At 31.8% G+C, this 22038-nt stretch overlaps 2 protein-coding genes and 1 long non-coding RNA gene across 3 annotated transcripts in view; all 3 read right to left on the reverse strand.

Annotated features, from left to right (window-relative positions):
- Positions 1-5849: 5849 nt before the first annotated feature.
- Positions 5850-8564, reverse strand: LOC105334142 (uncharacterized). The gene is made up of 2 exons (XM_011437475.4): positions 8332-8564; positions 5850-8018 (listed from the first exon to the last, which is right to left on the reverse strand). The coding sequence occupies exon 2, from the start codon at positions 8009-8011 to the stop codon at positions 6347-6349; it is 1665 nt and encodes a 554-aa protein (XP_011435777.3). The 5' UTR covers positions 8012-8018; positions 8332-8564; the 3' UTR covers positions 5850-6346.
- Positions 8565-15506: 6942 nt separating this feature from the next.
- Positions 15507-20448, reverse strand: LOC136271994 (polypeptide N-acetylgalactosaminyltransferase 5-like). The gene is made up of 5 exons (XM_066072645.1): positions 20431-20448; positions 19957-20085; positions 18108-18212; positions 17528-17656; positions 15507-15690 (listed from the first exon to the last, which is right to left on the reverse strand). Exons 1-5 carry the CDS (start codon positions 20446-20448, stop codon positions 15583-15585), a joined length of 489 nt encoding a protein of 162 aa, XP_065928717.1. The 3' UTR covers positions 15507-15582.
- Positions 20449-21597: 1149 nt separating this feature from the next.
- Positions 21598-22038, reverse strand: part of LOC136272158 (uncharacterized) — a 61654-nt gene continuing 61213 nt past the window's right edge. The window contains exon 7 of the long non-coding RNA XR_010710106.1: positions 21598-21734. This is a non-coding gene — a long non-coding RNA (uncharacterized lncRNA). The remainder of the gene's footprint in view (positions 21735-22038) is intronic.

Raw genomic sequence — 22038 nt, forward strand, 5'->3', positions numbered from 1 at the left:
TCAATAGCATATAACAACATCAAAGTAAATATATACTCTTCATTATACACAAAGTAAAAAACAAACATGGAATGTATCGTATAAAGGAGACTTTTCTTACTATACTTAAGGCTTTAAGCAGACACACAGTTTGACCTTAAGTGGATGGCATGTCCATAATATATATGCCTATTTTTTGCAAATAAAGGCTGGATAAAGGGATGTTTAAAGCTTGGACCCCTAAAATTCTACAACAAAACTGTCCAAGACCTTTAGCTGGGTCTATGCAGTAAGAAATGCAAGCTATCTGCTTAAAGTTTGACAGTCTGGATTTCTCCTTCATGTATTCATAGAGGCTTGTCAAAAAGAATTAAAAGTCACTAAAATATTAGTCAATCTCACTTCATATTCAAAACCAAGCTAAATGCCAAATACATACACTTGAAAAATCCCACCAATGAAGATCACATATTGTGTGTTTAACTGGAATTTTCAGAAGATAAAGGGATATTTTTGCTGCTAGAAAGGTCAATAGCCAAAGAGAAATTATAAACTTATTCTTATATAAAATTTGAGTCATTAGTTTAAGATTGGAAAAAATAACAAAATATAAATGTACCTACTTTTTGGATCCTAACATGTCTGCATTAAAAACCAGTTCTACATTGTACAATACTTCGGGATAAGGCTATGTTAGTGTATTGTGTCAATTCAGATACCGGTATACAGAAAAAATACTGAAGCTATTTGAAAAAATATTCTTTTAAGAAAAAAAAGTGATAAATAAATACACATGCATGAACAATCTTTAACAAGAAAAACAACGCTTTGAATATATTGCCAAAATATTTTGTAGCCGACAATTAAAACACAGATACATAATTTAAGATAGTTTTAACAAACAAGCATATCCTTTAATCAACTTTAAAGTCAACTTTTTGTGTAGTTTGTGATTCTCTGAGCAAAATCAACAACAATGGGGCAGGAATGTCTGGCAAAAAATCACAGACTTCTCTGTATGACAAATATAATTATCGCAAAATGTGAACAATATAATTCTTAACTAACTAGCACCAATTAGATCTTGAAAGCTTGAACGCTACTTTGAAAAATTAAATGATAATTGCAATAAAACGCTGGCAGGTACCTTATACATTAGTTTTTATGATAAAGCATTGTAACATGATAAATAACCCCAAATGAAAATAACTGATCATTAAGATACTTTATTTCGTCTCAAGATTTTTGAATACCTATGAAAAAATTCATGTGCTTTATCATCTGAGCAAAATCAATTCTTTAATGAAAGATAAATCAATCAATTAATTTTTAATTCCATATAGGGTAGGCCAGACAAACAAAATTAATGTATTGGTTCTCAAAGAAAATGTTCAAAATCTAATGAAGTAGGCAGGTTTATTTAAGGCAAGTGGATTGAAAAGTTAATGTCTATCCCTGAAATAGGAATGAAGATATAACCTAAAGAAAGCAAGGAATGTTTTATTTGTAGTATTTGTAGGGACCTGTACTGGGAGTGAAAAAGTCGCCGATATATGAAAGCATTCATGCTATAAAACCAGGTATCATCTTCGTGAATATTGCGGACAAAAGAAATTTAATAAAATACAGCTCATTGAACATCTAAAAGCATTAGCAGGAACTTACATACTAATGGGATAGGCAACTTTCCGAGGCTATTTTCGCCATGTTTACATCCCATACTATCACGCTAGCCTTGACAAGTTTGTAAATCTCCGTTCAATGCAGTAAATTATATCGTTTTTTAGAGCAATCTGGTTAGACCATCGTTTGGGAGGCAATGTACTCAAGCACTTGTGTCTCAACTTGTTAAAAGCACCAAATATATTACAAAAGATCACACGTGTGTTTCTTTAAACGTTTATAGACAAGCGACTGTTGTAAATGCTGCGATTGGATCAGCTACTCACGGCTACAGCCAATCATAAAGCGGAGCTTGTCATCAAGATTTCGTAATGAGATCTGCCAAGGATTAATGGGGAGCAGAGTGGACCGAAAACTATTGGCTAGCGAAGACTGTCTACGATAAAATTCATCATTATGTAGAGATTTGAACTAGTAATCTGCTTTGACTTAAAATAATTCACAATTGCACAAAAATTTCTACATAGCTGCTTTAACAACTCATACAAACTTTAATATAGATAATTTTTCCATTTCTACCTGAACAACACACAAACTTACGGATGTTTCCTCATTGCCGCTTTCACCTCTGTCCGAGCACTCACTTGGTTCGTTGCGTCTACCATAACCAAGAAAATGGAGTTGGCTGGTCCACAAACTTCTATCATGATATCTTTGTATTCTTTATTTTTCTTTCAAATAAAAAAAAGTTCAAAAGAAGCTAACATGTTCTATTCAAATCATAATAATTTACTTTGATAATATTGAGAAGGGGAGACTTGTTCATATCCAGTCTAATCAAAATTGGATCTTGATGATCACAATTGGATCACAAACATGACAAAGTAGTTGTTTAGCGATCCATTAAAAGCATGGATCAAAGATCTAATTTTAATTAGATTGGTTCATCTCCTATCAATCATATACATGTACTGAACATGTATATAATTATATAATATATGTTTTACGTCATGAAGGGTGTAAAATTGTAAAATGCCTATTTATTTTGTAGGTCATAAAAATTAAACCTTTAATTAAGGTCAGACGACACGTTCCTCAATTTTAGATAACTTTTTCCAGGAATTTGTTAATGGTTTACTACTACTTTGACAAGCTTTCTTGTAAAAAATTAGGGTAACCTACCAGGCATTTCTGCAAAATACTAGAGTATGCAATTTCCTATATAATCTTCTTGAAAATACACTTGAATTTCTGATATAAAAATAAATACATCTACAGCAAAGCGAAATTCACTAAATTAGAACTATATCTCCCCCGGGGCGGGGCTTTGAACTCACGACCTCTAGAACCCATACGCTACTTACAGTGCGTGGCCACGGTTCTAACCACTCGACCATGTACCCATATAACCAAATTGAAGTAAATTTTGATCATTTTTAAAGTAATTATGATATTAATATTTTTTATTGGAACTCTTTATTACGAGGAGATACAAAAAAGATTCTCGAGGAACGTGTCGTCTGACCTTAATGTAATGGTATAAATTATTTACTGGTAATAATATATATGTACATGATCTTTGAATTTGTATATCAATTTGAATGTAACAAAATCCAGCAATTCTCAATCAAAGTTCTTCCTACCATTCTTTCAAGTAGTTTTTTTTATGGTTTCAACACCCAGACTGCTCTTCTTTGCACTCTCTATAACCTGGGCCAGCTTGAGGTTAAGTTTGGGATCAGTAGACCCACCCACTGAAATAGAAATAACACCAAATGTAACTATTTAAACAAAAAAATGCCTTCTTGATTATTGATTCATGCAAAGATGGTGACATTGCAGAAAAAATACATAACCCACATGAATCAAATTTTTCTTAGGTTGCTGAAGGTTGATGAAGGTTTCTACCAATCAAAAAACGGGGCGTGTAGATTTCAATCTTGTAAGTTTCTACATAGGTTATATAAGTCATACAATATATGACTTTGTGCTCAATCTAGCTGCAAGTAGTGACTTTTCATTCACACCATTTTGAAAGAGGCGTGTGTGACACAGGCTGATTCTACGGCAACTCACAGTCTGTGTTTTGTGTAAAACATGAGGTAAGGTTCTCAATGTTAATTCCATTTTTAAAATATCACAGTCACTATCTTCAAAATGAAAGGCATGTTGAAAAAATTCTATAAAAAAAGAAATGAGGTTAATAAATTTAATTAGAAAAGCTTTGGTAAAGTTAGTATTTAGAAATGAAAAATTGATATTTAATTTAAAGATAATGGAAAATCTTGAACAACACAGATATATGTCAATAAAAACACTTTTACCAATAATAGCCAAAATGGGATATAAATTTAAAGTGCAAAAAAAATGTTAATTCCATTTTTAAAATATCACAGTCACTATCTTCAAAATGAAAGGCATGTTGAAAAAATTCTATAAAAAAAGAAATGAGGTTAATAAATTTAATTAGAAAAGCTTTGGTAAAGTTAGTATTTAGAAATGAAAAATTGATATTTAATTTAAAGATAATGGAAAATCTTGAACAACACAGATATATGTCAATAAAAACACTTTTACCAATAATAGCCAAAATGGGATATAAATTTAAAGTGCAAAAAAAAAAATTTTTTGGATTAGGTAATTTTTTACATGCAACAACTTTTGGTTAGCAAGTTTTACTGTAAGCATATAGTTTGCAAGATTGACCCTCAAGAAGTTTTGGATATACTGAGGGAACAATCTGTGTAATAGAACGGTTACAGAAAAATTTATTAATCTTAAGTTGTTCCATTTCATGTACATGTATTCATATGCAGATTTACCATATTTTTAGCTAATTTCAAATTTTTGGCACTTGAAATTCATATCCCATTTAAGATATTATCTTCCAAACAGACTATAATATTCCATTTATGCACTGGTTCCAACCTGTTTACATAATTCTCCAGATATTGTACCTCAACTTCATCTTGAGAGTGATGAGACAGTGAAAATTCCACTAGAGAGAAGCGTCTTTTTATCTTGCCAGGAAAATAAGTTTAGATCTAAATCTTTAAAAATATTACCTTCTAGTCTGCAAACAATTTTTTTATACTCCATAGTAACTTTGTACCGAATATATTATTTAGAGGAAATTCGGTTTAAACACGTTTCGTAATGTTGACGAAGAAAAAAATGGTTAGAACTTTATTATTTAAAAGTTTAGATTAAGCATCATTAATTGGTTTGTAAAATGCATACCTGACAATATTCACTCCTTAGTTATCTACATTTGGGCTGTACCTAAACGACCCTAACTAACCGGCCTTGGTCGGGCAAACAAATTTACTCTTTTTACGGGAAGGTAATTTTAGTACATCATTCATAAAATTTGAACCGTAAGCGATACGGTGTAATTCCGGATTGGGAAGTAAAAAAATTAGTGACATAAAAGATTCAAAATATAACTGAATAGTTTTTGTATGCCTCTCTTTATATTTTTTACTAAACAGAAAACAAACATTCAGAGAGAGAGAGAAGGAGAGAGAGAGAGAGAGAGAGAGAGAGAGAGAGAGAGAGAGAGTTTTGACCAATCACATAAACAAATTTTGCACTTCAATTAAACTGTTATTCAATAAGGTGAAATACCTGAAGAGTTTTATTGATTTAGCTCCTTATATTTCCATGACAGAATCTCTTTTTGATCGCCAAAAAGCTGTAATATTGCTGTAATTGTTATGCTTTTACCGTTAGTTAATAGATAAGACCATAGATATAAATAACATAACATAATAAATTGTAATTTATGTCTCTGATAAGACATAGCTAAACTGCTAGAGAAACTGCTGTTTTATAATTTTATAATTTTCAGAGTCTCGTGATATTTAACGTTACAAAACTGCATGTTTCTTTAAATCTGCTGAGGAGGAAAGTCCACTGACATAAAATAAAAAGTGCATTGATCTAGATTGGGGGGGAGGAGAAATCAAACATAGTATTAAAAAATAGACATAGGCCTCGTCACCCCCCTCCCCCCTCCAATTCCTTTTCCCCACTTTCAACTCCCAATGAAAATACAATGTATGAGTATATCACTTTCTCTTGAAGTGAACTTTGTAGAATACTGTGTCACATGATCAATGTATGAGATGCTGTAAACAATTATTGGATCCTAATAGATCCTATGTCACTGTAAACAATTATTGGATCCTAATAGATCCAATGTCACTGTAAACAATTATTCGATCCTAACACAGGTCATGGTTACATTGAAATTAATGTTAAAACGGGCTTGGTCCCTGTGGATAAAGTGCCTAATTTTGATGAATCATTTACCGCCACCATGTTTAGTACAAACGAAGACAATTAATTAATCTGGTTGCTATACATGATTTCTTGTAATCTTAAGTTCATGTGCATTGTACTGTGTGCTTTATACTATTACAATAGTATATCATATAGCATAAGTAAATATCAAATTGGTTATGTAAGTGTGAACGTTTCCTTTAGTCGTAACTCAAAAATGCGTGATGACATTTTTATTTGTCCTTTGACGTATCTAGGCTAAGTGTATTCACATGAAATTGAACATCGCAGATTTTCAATGCAATGATAATAAATTAAACTGAATGTAAATATTTATTAATACATAGTATAAAATATAAGTGTTCTGCACCCCTGATATGAACAAAGTTTACTTCACTTACAACAAATTATCGAATTCATAGAAATAGTCTTGCTTAATCTATATCACCCAGTTTGGTGTCTATCTGAGAAATTTTATTTTCTTTACATTGCCTTTAAAATGTTCTGATACAAACAGATTGTCATTATTGTCCACACATAAACCATACGGATACTCCAGATCACAGTTATCAATGTAACAGAGAAACTGTCCATTCTGATCCAGAATGTGAATACAATGGTTGTGACAATCTGCTGTCAGGATACGACTCTGACTGTCTGTTGTGATACCAACTGGTTCTAATGGTTCCTTTTTGGTAACAGAGGGATGACCGATGTATCTCCATCTGAGTTTCCCGTTCTGATTAACCACAACAACTGCTTTAGCCTCATAGTCAGCTACACAGATGTCATGGTTTCTGTTCTCAGTGATGTGTTTAGCATTTATATTCCCTGAGTACAGAGGTTTATCTTCATCATCAAACTGAATTGTTTGTTTCGCTGTAGATCCCGAGTAACGGACAGCTTTGGATTGAGTTTTATCACCACTGAACATGGTAACCAGGAGATCACCATTAGAGGTGACACACAGATAACCAGGACTCCATCCCTGTAATCTGATCAACTCTTCTATCTGTCCATTCTTTACTTTATTCACTGTACTTGATGTCCCATCACAGAAAAGTAAATTTCCATCCCTGTCTACAGTTATATCATTGGGTCGTTGTTCTGATTTGTTGCTTACTGTATGAAGCAATACACCTTTAATGTTAAAGCATTTGACATCCTTCGTCGATCCAAATGTCCAAACACAATCTTCATTAAGATAGGTAACACTGCGTAGTTTTTCATATCCTGTCTGTATTGTGGCAACAAGTTCCGGTTCATCCAGTAGTTTTTTGACTGAAGTGTTGGGTTGGTTAAGTGACAAGACATTCTCTTCTGTAGCAGTAGACAAAGGAGTTATCTGCCCAAACATATTATACAACTTTTCATGGTCTAATGGTTTTGGAATGAATGTTGGCAGTGTAACCTTCACTTTGGGTGGCAGTTTGCTGAACTCTATAATCTTTGAGCTGTATTCAATGGTAGGAGATACTTCAGTGGATTTCTTGAGTTCCTCTATGGCTAGTAATGATTGTTTTATGAGAGCCTGTGTCTGTTTGATTTCATCTAAGTGTTTCTTTAAAAGGTCTCTGTGTTTTACTTTGATCTCACTGATTTCAGCTTTCATTTTATTGATAACGATGTCGATTTCTCTGTGCCATTGCTCTCCTTGTTTGGACATTGCTGTCGTAATTTTCTCATATCCTCCATCCAGGTTGGCAAGCTGATTTTCCAAGTCGAGTGCAATTTCTTCATATGTAGGAGAAATAAGGTTTTCTAATTTATTTGCCTCGTCCGCAATAGCATTTTTCTTTGTCGTGTAAACTTCTGAAACTTCTACAAAAATATGTCCTTTATGTGTTTCTGATGCAGTACAAGAAGAACAAACAAATATGTCGTTGCAATTCTTGCACTGCAAGTCACAGTTTTTGTGTGGATGTTTCCCACATTTTGGGTAAATCAGAGTTGATCTTCGCTCCTGGAAAGGGACTATTTTATGTTTGTCATATCCATCTGAGATGTGATCAGCTATACAAAGCTTGCAGAGGTTGACATGACAAAAGTCACAGTAGCTGTGTACTATGGCGGTATCACAAAGGTCACATCGGTGCACGTCCTGGGCACTAGAACGAGGATCCATCGCTTTTCTAAAAATTTAATGAAAAATTAAGCGAAAAATTAAAATGTACTGTTTGTAGAAAATGTAGTATTATTTGTTAATATATTAAGAGCCAACATGAAAACCATATGTTGCAGTCCTGCTTTATCCAGATAGAATAATTATAAAACTTGCATTAATTGATGAGTATATATTCATAAAATATATTTGTTAAAGGTCAACTCATGCAGAAAATTAAAACGAAAGTACTTATCTGAAAGATATTAATTTAAAACAACTAACATTACATGTAGGTATCTCAATTTTTGTCTAACAAATAGGCAATTATTAGCGGCACAAACCTTGTTTATAGTCAATCAATTTACATATTCGTCAAATTGGACATCAAACATGCAGACGTCTACACGTAACTTAAACATGGCTGAGCTTGCTTGTATGGAATGTGGTCACCTGACATCAAGAATTCAAAACAATTAGAGTTATTCCCCGTGTATTATAATTCTGCACCCCCCCCCCTTTCCTTACGAAACAGTTAATACGATGACTTAATTTTAAGTGAACTACATGGAGGAGTTTTGACAGATATTGTATACAGTATAGAATTCAAAATAAACCAATGCAGCGTTTTAGGCATGAATCTCATTGTGTTTCTAGTATGAATTAAATCTTCTGGCACGTACAATATTCAGCGGCCCATTTTTTAAATGACACCTTGTAATGTAATACTTCTTACATTCTTTAGATAATACATTATAATGGGTAACAAAAGTGCATGCTGCCATGTTTTACTAATTCTTTTATTTTTTTACTTATTTAACCTACTTGTATCTGAACAAAGGAGTAAACGTGCCTAATTGCGCTCGAGTATTCTATGGGTTTAAAAATAAAAGGCGATTAATTATATGTAAAAATTACACACCTACATAAATAAAGTAAATAAAAGTCCTGTAAACAAGTTATCGTTCTATCTTGGATAAAAAAAATCCCATAGAGGTTGATATAGATTAAAAACAAACCATGACTTCCAACATTTATATTTTGCCAGCTTACTGAAGGCTGTATAAGCATACTGTGATATTTAATTAAGGGGGCTCTTATAAAAATTAGCAACTGACATGGAGGTGGAATCCGATTTTTGAAAACAAAATAAAGATGCAGGAAGAGCTCTGGAGAACATGGGGGAATAGCTGCTCACTGTTCGAAAGCTGTTCCAAGTATACAAAACAAATTATGAAGTTTTAAGATGTTCATAGTTTTATCTTCTGTTATTAGATATAAAATATCAAAAAATATTCATTGATAAAATTATCAAAAATAAATCAAATCAATTCAAAAAATTCTTGAAATTTATAAAATGATATTTTTTCATTATTTTCTTAACGTTTTGAAATCGGATTCACCGGAGGGCACTTTATTTTTCCTCTGCGTCCGTCAGTCCGTCCGTCAGTCTGTCTCTCTGTCCGTCCGTCTGTCCCACTTCAGTTTTCCACACTTTTTTTTATGCATTTGAGGAATAATATGACATTTGCTGAACAGCTTCAAAATGTCGAACTTCAGATCAAATTTACACTATTGTATAGTCTAGTTCTGGTTGGCATATTTTCGGAATAACAATGCATACAATCCAAAAGATGTGAAATGTGTTAAAGATATCACGTTCTTGAATGATTGTTAAGATTACATGGGTCAGATAATGCTTCTTTATATAGGAAGTTGGCATTGTTGACATTCCACAATTCTCTAAAACAGTGGTTTATCCTGGACAAAATTGCACAAACAGACAGATTGACTGATGGATTTATTAAAAATATTCTTAAACCTTTTTCATTTACAAATTCAGAACACAGAGCTTTGCATATAATTGTATAATTTGTCAAACTGTGTAATTTATGAAATAATTACCTAAATTAAGGTCTACGTACAGTGCATGTGTTCCATGATACTTACATTTATGATCAATTTTTAGAATTGTCTACAAAAAATAAAAACTCCGCAAAACGAAACCCAAACTGTAAAATGATGAATGCAGTTATATGCAACCTGGGGGTGTACAAATATTGATTTTAATTCCGAGTTTCCATAAATTGTTCATAAGTCTGGTTCTCACGCTATATAGAATATTTTTTTAAAAAATAGGTATGTATGAAATGGCCGAGTTCCTATTACTATTTAGAGTTGAAGTACATGTATATTGGCATGCTTGAAAAACATACAAAACAATGCACATGTATTATATATTTCTTTAAAAAGTTGCCTACATTAAACTGATCATATTAGCACACGATATTGACGATTTCTTATATTTTATTCTTGTATCAACACGAGAGTCTATTGTTTTTGCTGTCTTTTAAAAAAATTAAATGTTTCCCATGTGGTTCATGTATGGAGGGAAGATTACATCATAACTTGGAAATTCCCTTCCGCATAAAACGTGTACTAATGTGCATAGTTGTATTCGAAAAGCATACCAGTTTAAATGATGTTGAAAGTAGACAATATTTAGTGCTGATTATGACTTTTAAAACGTAATGTTTAATATGTTGTACAAATGAATACATATATTTTTGGAATATGATCACAATATCAACCAAACATTACACAGAAATCTCCTTTACATAAAGATGTAAAGATTTGTCACCTCTATAGCCATTTCGTGTTGCTCAAACTTCACCAACAGTGTGTCTCTTCGTAATAGCTGTAGATGTGTAGCTCTCTGGTTGAAAAAAATCGGAGAAACAGACTGATTTGTCTATCTGAATTTGTTCAACCAAAGAGCTAGTATACAGATCTGCAGCTATCTTCGTAACAAATGTACAATGCCCTTGAACCAGTCATATCACATCTCTGGGTTGAACTTAGCCAGGAGCATATTTTATCTCTATTTGGCTCAAACAGTAAAAAAAATACACACATCACCTAAAGGATTTGAAGTTTCTATAGCCAGAGGTCAAGGTCACTTGGTCAAGGTCGTATGAATTTTCCATTCAAATTCCTTGTCCAAGAATATTTTCTCTTCCTTTTATGAGACTCATTCTTCATCTACAGTGTTAACATGAAGAGTGCAGTGACCTTGAGTTGTTTCTAATGTCAAGGTCGATACATTTTTTTCTCATTTCCTTTGTCCCCATTTGGTCATATGTGTACCCACCCCTCCCCCGGTCAAAATGAACATATATGAAGGATGTGCAAAACTCATGGACTTTGTTCTTGAGTGGTAGTCATGGAATTGCATGATAGCAATCCTTGCCACTAGCAAACTATCTCCCCCTTTTACACTATCTGACTCGCACTTTACATTTTGAGATGGTCACTTTCCTATTTAGTTACACCTTCATCTCTACATCGTCTATCTTGTTTTACCCCTCCCCCCCCCCCATTTCAGGTTGTTTGTTGTCCTATTTTTCACGTTACATTTACCTTTTGAGATAGTTAGTCACTACCCTATCATGCATCTATCTTGTTTTAATTTGCCCCCCCCCCAGTTAATGGTTGTTTGTTGCCCTATTTTTCATGTTACATACGTGCAGAATATAGAGATATGTAACAGTTCTGTTTTGTTACAGATTTCCATTCGGTTGTAAAAAAAACCAAAAAACAAAACACCAGTATCATTTGTAAGTTGAATTTATTAAGGCACACTTGGCTGGTTACCAGCCCTCGCTTCCCCAGTCATACACCACCAGTTTAATCTTTATATATAATACACATGTATATGTATATACCACATTATTAAAAAAAGAATTGAAGAAACTCTTTACAGACTTGCAATTCTGACAAGTTTATACAAGTGTGCACATATTTATTGCATTTCTATCCTTTTTTGATGTGCACTAGAATTGATACATACATATACATCTAAATGACCCCTCCCCCTTTTTTGACATTGAAAAATAAAATAAATAGATAGGTTTACATTTATATACTACAGCCAATGCATTTTTTTTCAATTCTGACAATTATATTGATGCACCTGATTAGATACATATATATACTTGAAACATATGGTATATACCATAAAAGACAAGATAAAAGAAAACAAGCAGATTTAATTATACATTTTCAGTTAATAATGTATTCTTTTATGAAACATCAACAAGACTTGAGAGCGAAAAATATCAAATATTCTAGTCTTAATTAATATACTGAAAAGTAAAGAATACTGAAACATCATTATGTAGATATAGACAATTATTAAAAAAAAATTAGAAAGAGAAAAAAAAAAGAATACAGTTTCAATCAATACTTATTTAAAAATCAAGATGTAAATTTGAAGGATAATACATGAGATTATAATGACATATAGAAGAAACAGATTTAGTTTTCAGTCATTCTATATGACTTGAAATGAAGAATACATAATGAAAACTGATTATAAAATTGTTACTAAGTAACAATTATAATAAATGAATGTATCATGGATTGTGCTTCAGAATAGAGAGAAATTTAAAAAACAAAAAGATCTTCTCATGCATGCACACATACTACCAGTTTATACATATTTAAAACAAAAATCAGAATGCCATTTTAACTGCTCTACTATTTCTAAAAAAACAAACGTGAAGATTCATTCATATTAATTTCACACATGCTGATCAGAATGATCTTGCTTAACAGCTTGAGGATATTGTCTTTTTTAAAGCAATGTCATAAGTTCCAAATTCATTAAGTAGGGCTAGATGGTCGTTGCCATTTTTAGACTATAATAATCTCCTTGAAACAAAGAGCTCTATACAGAGAATTAGGCAAAATATTAACATTTTAGAGCTAAAAGATTTGAATTTTTGTTTCACTAAATCATAGTTATAAGTCAAAAATATTATAATACAGGTAATTGTTTCAGAAATTTCTGATAGATAATTTGTTGTTTCACTAGATACAATGTAATGGCTATTAGCCAAAAATATACTATTACCATAAACTTTTTTTGGAACAGATCTAATGGATAATTTGTTAACCGCCCACCCTCCTTAAGTAGGATTGTTGTAAACAAAAAAAGGTGTTTGATGGATAAACGTATGTAAATGTGCTTCAAAATTGATTACATGTATTCCAATTAACTTGTATTTGCAGATCAACCACATGTGTAAAGCAAACAGAACAAATTCTAAACCAAACCAAGCAGACTGAAGAAAACAGGTGACAGATAATTTAGGTATCCAGTTATGATTTTTCAACATTACCTATGTTGGCTCTTGCTCTCCTTTCAACAGAGACAGAGAGAAAAAGGGAAGAGAGAAGGACAGAGAGAGAGAGAGAGAGAGAGAGAGAGAGAGAGAGAGAGAGAGAGGGAGGGGGAGGGGGGTTATATAATCTGGTCAGTCATATATGGTCAGAATACACATACAGGACACAGCCTCTAGTACATGTAACATATGCAAATTAATACATACATTCTAAAACAAAAAACAAGAAATAACCAATTAAGTTAATTATCTCAAATAGTCGCCCACTTCTACAGAATCACATATATAACACAATGGGTATTGGATTTCATTGGTACTGATTAAAGAAGTATGTAATACTAATTCTTACATATATATACATTAAAATATACAAAACCAAACACGTTCCACATTATTCAATAGCATATAACAACATCAAAGTAAATATATACTCTTCATTATACACAAAGTAAAAAACCAACATGGAATGTATCGTATAAAGGAGACTTCTTTCTATACTTAAGGCTTTAAGCAGACACACAGTTTGACCTCAGGTTGATGGCATGTCCTTAATATAATATATATGCCTAATTTTTGCAAATAAAGGCTGGATAAAGGGATGTTTAAAGCTTGGACCCCTAAAATTCTACAACAAAACTGTCCAAGACCTTTAGCTGGGTCTATGCAATAAGAAATGCAAGCTTTCTGCTAGAAGTTTGACAATCTGGATTTCTCCTTCATCTATTCATAGAGGCTTGTCAAAAAGAATTAAAAGTCAATAAAATATTAGTCAATTTGACTTCATATTCAAAACCAAGCTAAATGCCAAAAACATACACTTGAAAAATACCACCAATGAAGATCACATATTGTGAGTTTAACTGGAATTTTCAGGAGATAAAGGGGTATTTTTGCTGCTAAAAAGGTCAATAGCCAGAGAGAAATTTTATACTTATTCTTATCTAAAATTTGAGTCATTGGTTTAAGATTGCAAAAAACAACAAAATATAAATATACATGTACTTCCTTTTTGGATCTTAACATGTCTGCATTATTTACCAGTTATACATTGAACAATACTTCAAGATAAGGCTATGTTAGTATATTGTGTCCATCAAGATACCGATATACAGAAAAAATACTGAAGCTATTTGAAGAAATATTCTTTTAAGAAAAAAAAGTGTGATAAATAAATACACATGCATGAACAATCTTCAACAAGAAAAACAATGCTTTTAATAATTTGCTAAAATATTTTGTAGCCCACAATTAAAACACAGATATAGAATTTAAGATAGTTTTAACAAACAAGTATATACTTTTATCGACTTTAAAGTCAACTTTTTGTGTAGTTTGTGATTCTCTGAGCAAAATCAACAACAATGGGGCAGGAATGTTTGGCAAAAAATCACAGAATTCTCTGAATGACAGAATTTATATAATTCCTACAGGTCCAGATCTGTCTGTCTATCCTTGTGCAGGTCTTCATGGTCAGCTTCTGTCCGTCCACGCTGGTCTCCATGCACTTCTGTGTGTTGGCATGGTAAATGGAGTTGTCCTGTTCATGAAAGTTACATGTGTGAAAAGGAATGTACATGAATACATGTACTGTTCACCCCACTTTAATTGATGGAGCCAACGTTCATTAAATGCCATAATTTACAATATAAATGTACTAAATATTATCTACTTGGGGGAGAGTTGTTTAAAAAATTAAAAAATCTGAAGTGTAGAGCTAGCTAAGCACGTTTTATTCATTCAAACGTAGTTAATATGATAACGTTGCCCAGCTCTTGCCACGTGGAGGCCATCCATTTTAAGAGCCAAAATTTAGTATTTTTGGAAAAACAAAAAGCCAAAGTTCCGATATGTCATCTAAATTATTAATAAAAAATGAATTTCTTGATAAATAAGTTAAATCGAACTTGGTCATTATCGCATGTGGATCAAACTGACACAGTGTTCTTATACTACTTAAGAGGTTGGTCGCTAGAATAATTACGAATTGAATTGACTGAAATAATTGGGAGAAGCCATATCACTTATCAGCTGCTTATAGTTAAATTATTAAAACAACAAGATAATCATTGTGTTGTTTTAAGAATTAACGGCACGTGTATGGGTAGCCCTCCTTTATACATACAATTATATCATAATTGATATTAATGGGCTATGCGGAGTCGACAATTTGAACTGTTAAATATCTAATGAGATATTTCATTATTATGTATAAAGTTTAATAGGCTGACTTTTCTAAATTTTAATATTAATATTCACATTAATATTCACATTCATTCTCTTAAGATGTTACTGACTATTTATTAAACATCCATCAATTTCATGTATATTATAGACGTAAGAAATTACTGATCCGATAGAAGTTTAAGAATTTCTTTGCTCACTTTTTCACAATCACTATGAAACCATTTTTTAACAAACGGCACAGAACAAGCAAGAACGTAAACAGTTCTTTTTGCACGCACCGCATGGCCACTCGTTCTTCTTTTTGATAGTCTGACGGCGAACCATGATGAAAATCTGAAAATACCAAGCGACAAAAAAAAATTCAAATAAGAAAAAAAAAATCCGGTCTTATAACAGTTATCTTTTTCTATAAAATCAACTTAGTAAAATTTTACTAGAAAAATAAATTTGTGGTTGAAAAAAAAACTATCTGGGAATATTAATAAATGTAAGCCAAGGGCTTATTTCTTATATCGGCTAAGTGATTCAAATTCCAGTCCGAAACTTGTGTGATGAGAGATAAGTGAAATGAGAACCTGCTTTTATAACACCAATATCTCATAATTAAGTTCTCATGTTTTAATTAATGAAATTCTATTGAATATTTTAATCAACTCAATTATGCACGATCATTTGATTGGAACAACTTATAATAAGTAATTAGTTAATTACATTACTAAAAATAATAAATTTTAACATTTTTATCGAAATAAATATAAAATCTTTATAAAATCATTCCCAGTAATTCCTTTTGGGTCCTTTTGTGTTCCTTTTAGAATATAAACACAGAAAAAGTTCTTAATTTTAACATTTTTTAAAATAAATATAAAATCTTTATAAAATCGTTCCAAGTAACTCCTTTTGTGTTCCTTTTGGGTCCTTTTGTTTTCCTTTTGGGTCCTTTTGGGTGTCTTTTGGGTGTCTTTTGGGTCCTTTTGGGTTCTTTTGGGTCCTTTTGGGTAAATCGATGTACCGAGTAGCGAGTCTCGGGTGCGTCGATTTACCCAAATGGACCCAAATGAACCCAAATGGCGATTAAAGTGGAAAACAATTATAATAAAATCCTTATTACTAATATTATCACTTGTTTTAGTCATTTCATGGGGTGGTTAGCCGTTATTAAGAAAAATAAAGACCCAAATGGCGACCCAAATGGCGATTCAAGCGGAAAACAATTATAATAAAATCCTCATAATTTAGGGAAATTTGGAAAAATAGAAGCCGAAGGTCTAAAACAATAATTAAAATTATTTCAGTATATCTTTAAAAATTGTTTTTGAAAAATAAAGATGAGCATTTTATCTCGATTTGTAAAAGTATATAATGTATGTAATTATATTCAAATAATATAAATATATATATTATATAAAAATAAAACAACTTTTTAAAAATTTTTAATTATTGTTATGGACCTTCGGCTTTTATTTTTCCAAATTTCCCTAAATTATGAGGATTTTATTATAATTGTTTTCTGCTTGAATTTGGGTCCATTTGGGTAAATCGACGCACCCGAGATCTCGCTACTAGGTAAACATGGCTGTCATAAGGCGAGTTTTTTAAAACGATGACATTCCAAGGCGAAGGATGGCCGTTGTGAACCATTGAAAGGAAAACAAAGTAAGCAGAGTTAGGGTAAACTATATGTTTAATTAAAAAATCCAATTTTTTAGGCGGTTGAATGCTTTTAAAGTCGGATATAATTCCCGAAGCGAGCGACACAAAAACGGCGGCGTAAATCGGAGGTTTTTACAACGCTTGGAACTGTAGCTCTCTGGTTTGTCTATCCGAATTTTTTCAACCAGAGAGCTACAGATCTGCAGCTAGGATTAAAGTTACTGCAAATATAAAGTCACTGCAAATAACTGTGGAAACATAAGATTTTATGGTGGCTCAATTTTCGTGGAATTCGTGGGTACCTCTCATCCAAGAATTAACATCCTCCATAAATTTATATGTTAGGATAAAATAAGCCATATTTTCGTTGAAGGTTTTAGAGAATACACGAAATTAAGTCCCCATGCATGAATATTTAAAATTTAAGCAATCCATGAAAAAAGGCCCCCTACTAAATTTATTGATTCCACAGTAATTAAATTATGATATTTTTTTTCTTTATTTGACCTTGACCTACCTCTCTGTATTGCCACTCCTGATTTCCTTTCTGGCCGTGACACGGATAAACAATGACGCTCTCTCCTCCAGAATAATCCAGGCATCCATCGTCTCGACGGATTTCTCCATTCTTACTCAACATCCAATACTACAATTATACAATAAAATCATCAATTCCTGTCGGATTTGAAAAGCCATAGAATCTTGCACTCCAGACTTCAAATACTATACTGTTCTTAATATTTATAAATCTTCATTGAATTAGTGTATACCCTTCAACTATAACATTATTGGTAAGTCCCAAACATATCTTGAAATTTGATTTTTTTTTTTTAAAGGCATTTTAAGTACTACTAAGGACAATTTATTTTCACAAAACCATTTTCAATAAATAGTAGATAATTTGTAATTTTAATTTTAATAATCATATTCATATCAATTTAAAATAATTTTAGGAGAGAACATTTATAGGCATTGTGCCTGCTGTTCAATCCAATTCAATGTATTCCTTTATGCTTGAATAAGATAATTATCAAATCAAATCAATTAATAAATCAATCAATAAATCAATCAATATCTGTGAATTTGACCACACCCACCTGGTTGCCCCCCTGGTTGTGACAAGGCCACATGTTGACCGGTTTGTGGTAGTTGTGGTTATCCACCGCACTGTCGATACACATCGGCTTGGCCTTGCTGCGGATCTGTAACCAATGCATAACTAATAAACGTTAAAATTTAAGCAAACTTTAAAATTGCCAATTTTCTAATATATTAGGCTTCAATGGCAGTGGGTACGCGTGTTGAATAAGCTAAATATATGTAGTTTGTTATGCAGTATTATCATAGTATTGCTAACATTTTAAATAACCTGATTATGCGTGTTACTCTTCATTTGAGAAAATTAACTGTACTGTTGTGGCTGACCTATCCAACATTGAAATTCAATATAGCAACATAAACTAGAACTGTCCTAATGGGACTAATACCCCCGCAAGGCTAATTTCAAATGGGACAAAAATAAAGGTTTGGAACACATACAAAAAAAAAATTCTAGAATTGTAAAAAAAAAAATTAGTTAACAAAGAAAAATTAATATCAAAATTGTCAGAATTTCACTGTAAATACATATCTATAACAGTAATACATTTACAAATGTATGTATCTGATGATATATTTTTTTTTTAAATTTAATTGATTTAAAGAAAAACCAACAAAATGACAATAACCCCTTCCTTTGCAGTAAATGGAAATACCGGTAGCCAAGCAATGCTCATATGTTGATAAAACTTTCAATATCTTTCTAATAAGAGTCTTGACACATGCAATTAGTTGTTTCAAATTTTCCTCACTTTCTCCTATGGCACAATGGAACTCCATATCAGAAAATTGATCCCATAGGACTATGATTTTCTTTGATGAACTTGTTAAATTTAATAAACTCCCAAAACATTACCATAATTACCCTACTATGTAAAAATATGTAAAAAAGAAAATTTAAATATTACAAACAATTTTAAAATTACCAAAACACTACAATCATATCAGTAATTTTGAATTTCATTTAAATTAATGCCCAATAGGGTCACTTCATCAACTTACTTGACAAATAAATTTAAACAACCTCTAAAAATAGTTTAACTTCTTTATTAAAAATGATATAATTATTTATTTCCTTATAATGATAGAACTTTTTGTTTACATGAAACAGTTTTATAATAGCCCAAAAACCATCACCCATTTTACAGATTATCAATTTCCCCTAAACACATGCTCCATCTGAACCATGGCTCAGATAATGGCTCCCTTGGGACAAATGAATTCAGCCACACTTGTCTTTGATGTTCTTATTAGCTCCTAAGAATTTATCACTGACAAACAACAACTTTGCATTGTCAGTTGATAGAATACTTATAAAAAAATTTTTTTTTTTTATTAATTAAGACATAAAGACAAAAAATCTCCATCTGGATGTATTTATATAAATATATTTTAGAGTGTTTTCTATTAATTAATTAATAAAATCTGTAAGGATTACCTCCCTTACTTTTCAACATTAGTGTACAATATATAGAATAAGGAAAATGAAAACTGTCATAAAATCATTAAATCTTGTCTGATCTCAAAAAAAATTGCAGGTGCACATCTTCAGATGGTGTTCAACATATGTACAAATTTTCAAACTGTTCCATGCAGTAATAAAAAATTCTTTAGGGGGGACAAAGTTGCGTCTACAGACAGACGGACAGACGGACAGGGTGAAACCAATATACCCCCCTAAACTTCGTTTGCGGGGGTATAATTAAAGCAAGTCTATTTCTTAGGGCCGTAAATATCCAATATGGCACAGGATTAGCTCTTTGTTTACTTCAATCTTGTCTGTATTAAAAAAAAAACATGAAAACAATGAAAGATGAGACGATAAAATGATGATATTATCTTCCGTACCTCTCTAGAAGCAATGGCTTCCCCTGGAACAAACAGGTCTGGGTAGACATTTTTGACGAACCAGTCAAAGCTATGGCACTGCAAACGTTCCCGGAGCTTCTTTCTGTCGGTGACATCTCCGTAATCTCCCTATGGAAAACAATGTATTTATCTATTATTCATCTAAATTTGTTTAATTAGATTATTGTTGACTTCATATTATACAAATTATTTTCCAGATGAATATCCTTAATTTGTTATTCAAGAGTATGTCACTTTTCACACTCTTAATCTAACTGTAGAAACAAAACATATATTATAAATCGAAGTGAAATAAAAATGTCTTAATCATAACAAATTGAAAATTTTGAGAGTATTGCACAACCAAAACATAATCTACAAGCTGCCAAAATTTCTATTTCTGAATCAGTTCTTAAATTCATCCAGAAAAAAATAAGCTAAGATAAGAGGGGCGGGCCAGACTAACTGACAAACAGACACACATATAATCATTCTCCTTTAGCTTCACATTCAGGGAACTAAAAATCAAAAGAAATTTTTTAAAAATTCCATACCAGATCATAGTTGAATCTTTCATAATAATAGTTCTTGTATTCGTCCATCCAAACTTCGGCCAATCAGATTGAGTTTTTCTTGACAACGTTGACACCAGTCCTCCACTTGTACGGACTTCTCTTTCTGAAGATGTGACCAACATGAGAGCATGGAATGATTTCTAAGTTACCACCACACATCCAGACCTTCAAAATGAAAAATAAAATCATAACAAACTGTCATGATATCATAATAATTTATAGTAACCAGTTATAAAACAGTATCACAGAAAATGAGTTTTGAAAAAAGTTGAGATTCATCAAACATGAATTTAAATTATATCACAAACTGTAAATGTTCTTTCAATATATCAGAATGGACAAGAAAAAGAAATTTGGTGCCATGACCAGGATCCTGCTTACTCTAAATGACAGTTCTAAGTTTTCTCCTCCCCAGATATTCATTCCAGGGTCGTAGGTTCCGAGTTTCGTAAAATATTCTCTACTGATGGAGAAAAGACCTCCGGCCATCGTGGGCGACCTGTGATATCATTAGTTTAAGAATAACATAGGATTAAAATATTAAATGATGTTTCAAAGTTCAGTATATAAATTTTGCTTGTCATTTACTTTTATTCAGGTCTTTGTCGAAACATACGTGAAAGTTAAAGATTCTAAGCTTTTAAGTGTCTTAAATTCATTAAACAAAACAAGAATATTGGAAGACAAAAAAATTTTACAACTTAAAAATTCTATAATATTTGATTATGTTTAAAAATCTTACAAACACATATTTTTTTTCAACATTTTTGTTGCATGTATTGGAAAAAAAATTCTATAATTAGCAGAATAATGTCACCGTGATTATATTTTTCTAGCAAGCAGATGAAAAAGTATCGGAAGAGACGATACAAAATGCATGCACTTCTAATTTGGATTCTAATTAATACAGTAAAACTACTTCAATCAACAAAATCAATAATCTTTAAATCTAAAAAGATTATTGAATAATTGAGTGATAAGTAAGTTGTTTTAAACAGTTGCACTGTATGTAATGTATTTTAAGGTACATTATCCCTTTCCTCCATTAACTTAATTTCTTACCTGTCTGATGTACACTGCAAAGAGGACTGAGACGATTGGTAGAAATACGGGTATACAGGTGTCAAATTTCACCGTTGGTGACAAGACAGCATCCCGCATTGTTTATGCGCCATTGTTGAACTTTAACAAGGGAGACAACTCCTGAAATTAGAAAAAATGAAGTTTAAACAAAAGTTACATGTTTCTCTTAAGGTCTCACACAAGGAGTTAATTTCACTATAAGTTACTATAAAGCTTTAATTCAGTTAATTATTTAACTATACTCTCAACATATAATTCATGAAAGAGAAATTATAGTTAAATGCTTCAAGAAAAATTTTAGATCAGAAAAATAACGCATTATGCGGCTTCTAAGAGAGATAATTGAGAGTAAACATACCTACCCCCGAACACACTTATAATGAACTGACACTTACAGCAAAGTGAATTTCGTTCCCCGTGGCTG

The sequence above is a fragment of the Magallana gigas genome, chromosome 10 (assembly GCF_963853765.1).
Source record: "Magallana gigas chromosome 10, xbMagGiga1.1, whole genome shotgun sequence".
Lineage (NCBI taxonomy): Eukaryota > Metazoa > Mollusca > Bivalvia > Ostreida > Ostreidae > Magallana > Magallana gigas.